The sequence below is a fragment of the Drosophila hydei genome, unplaced genomic scaffold (genome assembly GCF_003285905.1).
Source record: "Drosophila hydei strain 15085-1641.00,03,60 unplaced genomic scaffold, DhydRS2 tig00000149-arrow-pilon, whole genome shotgun sequence".
NCBI lineage: Eukaryota > Metazoa > Arthropoda > Insecta > Diptera > Drosophilidae > Drosophila > Drosophila hydei.
This window is the reverse complement of record NW_022045678.1, coordinates 6,201,489-6,211,265: the sequence shown is the minus strand read 5'-3', so window position 1 is coordinate 6,211,265 and position 9,777 is coordinate 6,201,489. Positions and strand designations below refer to the sequence as shown.

At 38.2% G+C, this 9,777-nt stretch overlaps 1 protein-coding gene across 1 annotated transcript; it reads left to right on the top strand.

The window, feature by feature from the left end:
• The first annotated feature begins 6,154 nt into the window (after positions 1-6,154).
• Positions 6,155-9,492, top strand: LOC111594784 (protein toll). Its single transcript, XM_023308237.2, has 2 exons — positions 6,155-7,332; positions 8,013-9,492. Exons 1-2 carry the CDS (start codon positions 6,290-6,292, stop codon positions 9,349-9,351), a joined length of 2,382 nt encoding a protein of 793 aa, XP_023164005.2. The 5' UTR covers positions 6,155-6,289; the 3' UTR covers positions 9,352-9,492.
• The last annotated feature ends 285 nt before the right edge of the window (positions 9,493-9,777 follow it).

Sequence of the window (9,777 nt, the reverse complement as noted above, 5' to 3'; positions counted from 1 at the left end):
GTGCAACTTTGCTTCTTATGCAAATAAAAGTGGCAAAAGATGACTGAAAGCTGTGGACACACATAGTTCGTGGCAGTTTGCATAAGTGTGTGTGCGTGTGTGCTTTGCTCTTGGCCAATCGTGCATAATTTATTCGCAGCAGTTGTTTTGGCCAACTGTTTGTGGATTCGTGACTGTGCAACGGTTGCACAGTGGGTTGCATAAATTGATGTGCGTCTAGCATTGAGAGTCATGCGCTGTATTACTACAGAGCTTTACGGCGGAAACGCCTAAGTTTAAAGTGAGTTTGCGAATTCCAGATTTCCTAGATCATATTCTAAATATTATTGACTTTGATGAGCAACCAATTGGAAAATATTCGTATTAGTGATCAGAGTTAACGGCGACTCCAATTTAGTCTCTCTGTGTTTCTGTCTGTCTATCAATCCGAGTGTATTAACGCTGCGATCTGAGAGCTATGGACTTTAAATTATTTAGCTGGGTCCTCTCTTACACGCTGATTAACTTTTCCTTTTCAAATAAACTGTTTAATAGCTTCAACTTTGGAATTATATTCTTCACATTTTGCATTAAGTTTTATGAATTCTTGAGCAGTCTTGGTTTTTATGAGCTGCACTGTCTGAATGGTGGTGCTTAATGGTTAATAATATTAATGTTACTCGCAGCTCGTCGAACTAGCTTGTAGCCTTAGCATGGACATCAGCCAATAGTTGCTTAAACTTTTGCTCAGTTCTGAAAACAAGAAAAAAGTTGAAGTGCTTAAGTTGCTCGGTTGCTTAGTTTGCCAACTGCTTAGTCCTTAACCAGGCCAACAGCCTTCAGGTTTATATATACGATATATATATATATTGTGCACTCTATAGAAGGATGCCATATACAGATACAAGCTGTGCGCGACTCTACGTGAAACTTTGCTGTTCAGAACATCGCTTTTTCCCAGATAGACCCTGTATGCATGACACGTGAGGGGCATAATCAACTAGAGTATATGATGAATGCGTAAGATCGTGGTTTTTTATAGTGTGTATATTAGGAATTAAAGTGAAACTAAGCCTTGAGGTATATTTATATATACATATATATTTATTATATACATTTGCCAGCTGAAAGAGATGGAAAGTTGATTCCCTTATTGCAGCGTATCTCTTAGCCATCAGCTTTTACTTTTTGCTTGGCAGTTTTTGCTTCAGCATTTTTCGCTGTTGGTGTCGCTTGCTCTTTATTTTGTGTCTCTGTCGCTTCATGCGCCGTTGCATTTGAACACTTGCGAACATCGCCTGCATTCAAAGTTGAATGCAACGCAGGAGGTAACTGCAGCAGCAGCTGCAGCTGCAGCAGCAAGCAGTCGTTGAAATTCCTGAACTTCAAATTGAAAATATGTTAAGGGATAAATAATAAATTAAAACGTATATAGTTACATATGTTTATGATGCCACACTAAACACTTCAAAATTGAAAGACATTTTATTCATTTCCCTTTTTCTTAGTTCAATATAACGTATATTACCTATCATATTTACTATCTTCAGCTTACAGCTTACAGCTCTTTCCTTGTTGACCTGACCTGCGCATACAGTTACTTCTAGCTTAAGGATGTGCCTAACCGGAACCTTATTTCTATATAATATGTAAAGTAACATTTGAATAGATATGTATATATATAATGGTATATGGGTATTAAGCGTTACCGACTGCATAATACCAATTAAGGGTGCAAGCGCTGACAGCTTCAATGAGGTTTTGGTTCCAACAATGAGGAAATTACGGGGTATTTTCGATTCGCTACGTTTCTAAAAAGACGTAAATTTTTAGCGATATAAAATGCCAACAGTAATTCTATATTCAAATTCCATAATCCTATATATCACGAGTATATATTCAAAATTGATAGTATCTAGTATTAGTAGTGTTTAAAATACTTAATTTATCCGAATTCTTACAGAGCAGAATATAATCAGATCAGAACAGACCACGCTCCTAGTAGATGTCTCATTTTTGCTTATTCTGCAGGTGATTAAAAGTAACTCATAAAACTGCGGAAAGTTTAGTTTTACCCGATTTGCCACGCCCGTAATAGGCGTAGTAAAAGGTTGCAAATTTCAAGTCTCTAGCAATTTCACTAATATTGTTTCTGATATACACGATTTAGCATTTCACTGGAAAATCTTAACGCTTTAACAAATGAATGAGTAAAATAATAAAATGCTGACTGTTGTGGAACTCATTGAAGTGTAGACTGGAGCTAAGTAATATTTTTTAATAATAGTAATTAGTAATATTTTAGTTTAATACTATTCAATATATGGATGATATTTGACCATTTCTTATCTGACTTTTTATGTACTAATTTATAAGCAACCCTTGTTCGTTGTTTAAAGAGAATATGTCTCTGCGTCTGTCTCTGTCTCTCGCTTTCTCTCTCTCTCTCTTTCTCCCTCTCTAAATAAGCTGATGGGTGGCAATGATAGACGCTTGAAAGCGACATCAATCAGTTTGGGCTTGAACCACTTAAATGGGGATTTCACATAAATGTCAGCACTAAATTGCTGCACACATACACACACACACGCGTACACACACTTCATTTAGCTACTTGGCTAATTTATGCCTGACCATGGCACGTGGCGAGCGCGTTGTAGATAGAGTAAAAAGGACAAGCAGGCAACTGGCAACTGGCAACTGGCAACTGGCAACTGGCAACTGGCAACTGGCAACTGTCAGCTGATGCAATTGTTATGGCCAGCAATAGTAGCAAGCAGCACCCACACCCTACTTCCTCCCTAGCTCGGAATGCGCTACTCTTGAGATCTTTGGCAGTTGGTGCATCTCAGTTTAGTTTGGGATAGAAGCAATGTCTAGAGCTAAGCTTTTTGGATAAATAAACAGAGCGGCAGCAATAATAACAACAATAGCAAATGCAGCTGGAAATGCAAATGCTCTGAAAAGAAATGAATTTCTTGCAATCCCTTTATGCAGTTCAAAGTAAAGTTAAACATATAAACTTAATCAAGAGACACTTAGATAGTCGAGATCTTCGAACTTCCTAAGAATATAGCATCTGCAGATTTAGCTGTCGACTGCAGTATGGTCTGTAATCATTTGAGAATTCTATTTATTTATTTATAGTATACTTTCTGTACATACTCGGCTGCCTCTGTGTTTCGTTTTTTATGCTCTGATTGCACTCTCGGGAAAATCAAATTAAATGAATTTTGTCAGCTTTGTAAACAACATCAACTTTTGGTTTCAAATCAATAAGTCTACTCAACAGCTTGCACAATCTGAAAGACCAAGTTTTTAGTATTTTCTACGTTGCGTATACGCAATATCGTCATTTGTAAGCTGCCTGTGTGTAAGCTTTGCAAGTTGATTTTTGGGGCATGAAATCAAAAGACACACATCTGTCGACCAATAATTGCTTTCCATAGAAACAAACATGGCTTTCTCTACTCCAATAAGCTTTTTGAAACCGTATTTAAGCATTTGAAAAATAACTAAAATTTCTTTGGTTTGGTGTAGTACGCGGCGTATGCATAATTTGTCGCCCAAGAGTCGTCTGTCTAATTGCTCTGTTTTATGTGGGTACTACGTGTGCGAGTGTGTGTATTTGGCAGTGTGTGGGTGCGTACTGAACTCTGCTGGGGTTTTTAGTATGATTCCAATTCAAAACTTTCTTTTCGTTCGGTCTAAATGTGTTAACGAATTGCAGTCCGTCAACGCGAAAATGAATTATGAAAAAGTAGTACGTGGCTGACACACAAGTTTTTAATGGGGCCTAGACTTTTTGCTCCAGCTATTTATGTGATTGACTTGGCCTTTAAGCGCTTAATTTTTGAGTGCTTACATACGGCGAACGGCTCGCCTCTCCCCAGGTCTAACAATTTGTCATACCCATGCCTATTATAGTTGGCGTTGGGCGTGGGCCTTCGCGCAGCTGTCTTGTTGTATTTTTGGGGGCGTGTCTTAAAGCTAAATATTATGGACGCCTCATTCATTTTAACTTCATGTACGACTAGCATTTCAAATTTATTTATACACACTATATAAATTTAAAGCAGATTTTTAGATTAGACTGGGTAAAATTCTGAAATTTAACAAGTATTAGTGCTCCAGTCGAAACTTCCCGACTATTAGATTTGAACTCTACAACTTTTCTCCTAAGTAGATCAATCAAAGTAGATTAATCTTGTAGATTAATTAAGTAGATTAATCAAAGTATTATACTTTTATTTTTTTTAATTGCTGTTTTTATTTGCAATCTGTCTTATACTAGACAATAAAAAAATTTGTTAAAAATAATATTACGTAACCGAATGGCTTCGGCTCCAATGAGATCAATTTATTTACCTACTTTACATATTTATCCAATTCTGTGGGGTAGGTCTAGGACATGTAATCTTTCGACATTTATATGTGTGTATTTGCCAAAGCTCAAGTTTCTAGTATTGAAAATATGTTTTTTATGAATTCATTATGGAATAGGAAATCCAAAATATAAAAATATCTGTATTACAGGTTCTTGTAATGATTGTACAGTAACTCTGAACTCTCTGTAGACATTACAGTAACTCTGAAACCTCCAACTTTTAGGTCATTAAAGTTACGATTGAAAAAGTAAATCAAATTATCGACTTTTATCGATAATAGGGAAAAGCGATGAACTATCGAAATAATTAATAGCTCGTACTGCATATGGTATAAATATAAAATGTATGTATCATGCATATGTTTATTTTCTTCATTTCCTTATTATTGATCAAAATCGATAATTCCGCCAAATTTGCAAAAAACTGATTTCAAATACTAGAGACTTGTGCTATGCTAAATACAAGCATCTGCCATAATTATGCACTGCAACTTTCATTAAGAAAATCCATCAGAGCGACAGTTATTCAGCAATTAAGTTCCTTTAGTAAGCCCATACTGCAGCTCAAGCGCATTAAGCAGAGAGCGTGCGGATGCGTGTCTGTACGTATGTGTATGTGTGAAGAGGCTGTTTGCAATGTATGTATAAAAGAATCGTGAAATGATTCGAATATCAATGCTTCGCGAGTTCAGGGTATCTACTAGTTGAGCCGTCCGCTTTACTTTTTAAATGTTGAATCCTTTTTGCATAAATAGTATCTCAACAACATAAGTATAATGATAAAATAAAAAGCCTCACTGATAAGTAGTTTTCTCTATGAATATTAAATTGAATATTTGAAATGAGCAATCAGAGTGGATTGTTATCAACGCAACACATAAAGACTGCGTTCCACTTGAACTCAGTAAATGTTTTCAAATTTCAGGAAGTTTGTTATCAACAAAAATGTTATCAAACAACTGAGAGTGCTCTAGTCGAGACGGCACGACTAGGATATACCCTGAACGCTGCATGGTGGAGATATTCCACTTACTCCACGATTCTTTGATACATAGATACATCATGCTGCACTTAATTAAAGCAGATGCTTGTATTTGCCAAAGCACAAGGCTCTGGTATTTGAAATTGATCGATAAGTAAATGGGATAAGTTATCGTAAAAAAACAATAAGTTTCTACTGCTATATATATATATAAGCGATTTTTCAAATTTAAAATTTCAAGTCTCCAGATTTTGTGATTTAAGAAATCGCTGCGTTCATATGGACGGACAGACACTCAGACGGATAGACAGTCATTTCTTGGACGACTTAGTTCGTGCTTCTGGTCTAGTACTCCTCCTTTTACCTGTTACATACATTTTTACAAAACCATTCTTCACTGAATTCAAATGTATATCAATGTATATCCATATCTTACTGTTGCCTACTGTGCAGCTTAACAGCGGCTGAGCATGGGCTGCTCTTATGGTCTTTCCACTTAAATTGTTCAAAAACTTTGGTGTTATATACACTTTTTAATCATCAATTATCAATTATTTACTTCTTACGATAGCTTACCCTATTAAAACTCACAGTATCGGAGTCAAAATGCACTGTAAAAAAATAGATACATCAAATTTGTAGACTTTAATTATAAGATCCACGTCTACGACGCATTTAAATCACCCTTAAGTCCATTTAGTTTTTTAGCCACACGGCGGTATATCGTAGATATGGGCTTAAAAATGAAGACAAAAGTCGCACGACTGATAAAACAAAAATTGATATAGAAATGAGCTAAAAATTGTCGACTGTTTAGTCAGAGTTGAGGCGTTGCCTTTGATAGTCGCGTCGAGGCGTGTAATAAATGCTTATGAACATCGGAGCAAGTGTGTCTGTGTCTGTGTTTGTGTTTGTGTTTGTGTTCATGGAACGTGTAGACCATGCATAGCTGGCGATATCTTATCGTAATTTGTGCGATTGCCTGCACCAATGCTCAGATCATACCGCTATCGAATTACTGTCGTCATGTGCACAATTGGTGCACATGCGAGCCGCAAGCAAACCTCGTTCGTATCTCTTGCTTGGATGAGTATGCCATGATCTTGCAGATCACGGATACTGGCAATAATATAGCGATGAGTTATTACGCCAGCGGGAATATACACTGGCTGCCGCGTCTAAATATCAGCCAGGTGGCACAGTTTGAGTTCGATGCCTATAATTATTGGCCGGAGACGTTTTTCGCAGAGCTCTTGGATACTTTGGGCGTGGAGCAGGTGTTGAGCATACAGTTTCGCGATAGAAGCATCGAAACAAATGAGCAATCGAAGCCCAATAAAGATGAGTACGAGTTGGATATAAAAGCGGAAGATATTGGTGCCAAAAATGTGAGCACCTGGCTGTTTAGTGAGGTGCCCATGCTGGAGTATTTCAAGTACGAGAGCCATCAGCGTGTGCTAAGTGAATCCATATTTCATGCATTCCACAATCTGAGCACCTTGGAGCTGCGCCTAGCTGTGCACCATTTGCCATTGCGTCTGTTCTCCAGCATTGCGCATAGCCTGCATACTCTCTCGATTTCGAATCCCTACAAGTTCCACTTCCAACCAGCCTTGCTGCAGGAGCTGCAACAGCTACGTAATTTGACTTTGCAGCTTGCCCGCTCCCCAGATGATCAATCCAAGCAGCGATTGTCTCCACTGTTTATCTCCATGCCGCAACTGGAGGAGCTACATCTGTCGCGTGCCACCAGCTATGTGAATGCGACAATGCTCCGTGGCAGCTACAACTTGCATCTAATTGGCATTAATAAGAATCCGGATCTAAGCGAGCTGCCCAGTGAACTATTCCACGATCAAGGCAATCTTACCAAACTCGACCTATCCCGCAATGGCTTGGCCAAGCTGCCGATGGATCTCTTCAATGGGCTGACCAAGCTGCAGCTGCTGGATTTGTCAAACAATAGGCTGGCAAACTTATCAAGGTGGGTGTCCATCACGAAAGAATCCAAGAATTTTTCAACCAATTATAAATATAATCGATCTGCTCGACCGAAATACCGATTAAAATGTGAGGAAATTTTATGTGAAACAAATTTCAAGCCTTGTCGAAAGCGATTAGAAAATTCTTATATCACATATACATAAATATATATATATATATATACACATACTTGCTTAAATGCACACAAACATATGTAGGGAACTGGAAACATTAATTAACAATTTTATTTTCGTATTTGCAATCTCATCATCAATAGATAAAGTGTTAAGAGTTTGTTTTCAAATACCCTGGATAAAAACCCCTTTACAAATTCCCTAGATTAAATAAGGCTTTAGAAATATTTAGAAGCATATAAGCTAAATTAATTGCTTTTAAAAAATTGAAGACTAGTAATTATATGTATTAGAGAATATTACAAAAATATTAATTTTACTTTAAAAATGCTATTTTACCCAATCCAAGTTAATTAATATAATATATAATAATTAATTAATAGCAAATATTAAATTCTTTAGCTAATTGTGTATTAAAGACATTTTCGATTTTTTAAAATTCCGATGTAACTTAAGCAATTAAATTGTAACTAGCGGACTCTTATTTTAGTGCACATATTTATTAAGGTTCGGTTTGCTAACCTTACTAACTCCAATTGTTCCACAGTGAGTTGTTCACATCGCTGACTTCGCTCTCCACGCTGATGCTCAATCAGAACTCGCTGACTTCGTTGGATCCGACAACATTTGGAAATGTGCGCAGTCTCAATCTTGTCGATATGCGTGGCACTCAATTCTATGGAGTCAAATTGTTTATGCCCTTCGAGGCGCTGGTGTGCACCAATGACGACGTCTGCCAGTACAAGTCGGCGGACTGGGAATGCGATCCACAATGCATTTGCTGGGTGCAACGGCACACACAGCAGCTCTCTGTGGATTGTCGTGGCGCGCAGCTAAAGGAGCTACCATTGCTGCCGCATACAACACTGGTGCAGACAACACTTAAATTAAAGAACAACAGCATTAGCCAGCTTCCAGTTGCCAATGGAATTGTAGGCTATGCCAATGTAACCAAACTAAGCCTGGCTAATAACCTACTCAGCAGCCTGGATGCCGTCCAGCAGCTGCCGAACAACTTAAGTTTCTTGGATGTCCGTGGTAACCAGATAAGTGTCTTTGATCAGGACTTTATCAATTATATGACCAATAATACCGTGAACCTGGCCCTGGGTGGCAATCCGTTGAGCTGTGACTGCTCTGCCCTGCCGTTGCTTGGCTTTGTTCGTGCGCAGCCACAACGTATCCAGGACATTGGTGACATATATTGCAGCGAATGGCCGGATAGGCCATTCCAGCAGCTCGATGTTGGCGAGCTGTGCCCCTCGTATATTCTGCTGGTTGGCTGCATCTTGGGTGGCCTGGTCATTATCATCTGCCTGTTCAGCGTGGTGTATCTCATATACCAGCAGGAGCTCAAGATATGGCTCTACAATCACAATTTATGCCTATGGTTTGTGTCCGAGGAGGAGCTGGATAAGGACAAAACCTACGACGCCTTTATTTCATATTCGCACAAAGACGAAGAGCTGATTGGCGAGCTGCTGCCGAAACTTGAGACTGGCCTGCATGCCTTTCGCGTCTGCCTCCATGGCAGGGATTGGCTGGTCGGCGATTGCATTCCCGAGCAGATCGTGCGCACTGTCAACGACTCAAAGCGCGTCATTATTGTGCTCTCGCAGCATTTCATCAACTCGGTATGGGCGCGCATGGAGTTTCGCATTGCTTATCAGGCGACGCTGCAGGATAAGCGTAAGCGTATTATAATTATTCTATATAAGGAGCTCCAACACTTCGAAGGCATTGATAGCGAACTGCGCGCCTATCTCAAGCTCAATACTTATCTCAAATGGGGCGATCCACTATTTTGGAGCAAACTGCGTTATGCCATGCCTCACAATCGACGTGTGCTCAAGGGGCAGAAGAAGCATGCGGGTCCGCTAATCTGATTAACACGTATCAGATCAGCAGACACATATTAGGCTATACTCAATAAAAGTTTTCATTATAATTAAGTTTAGCGTAACCAATTCTAAGTTAATTAATAATACTCGTTTACAACATGAAAAGCAAAGCTATTTAATTTATATTATTCGTCTACTATGAATTTTTTTACATTTTCGAAATTTTGCCGAGGTGATTTCAAATCGCTTTGCAACATTCATAATTTGTTATGTATAAGAGTTTTTTGTAAGAAACTGAATGAAAATTATTGATTTAATAAAATTTGTATTAAGTCTGACATAAGAAATTCTAATATCTACAATTTTTAAATATTCTGCAAAGCATATAATATAAAGATTATAATAAATAATCTACGACATTAAAGGCTATTAAAACATGATTGCTGTAGCTCTGCTTACCTAGAATGCGAG

Coding starts and splice junctions, on each gene's coding strand:
- LOC111594784 (XM_023308237.2), top strand. CDS start 6,290: ATGCATAGCTGGCGATATCTTATCGTAATTTGTGCGATTGCCTGCACC. Junction 7,333..8,012: donor AGGCTGGCAAACTTATCAAG/GTGGGTGTCCAT, acceptor ATTGTTCCACAG/TGAGTTGTTCACATCGCTGA.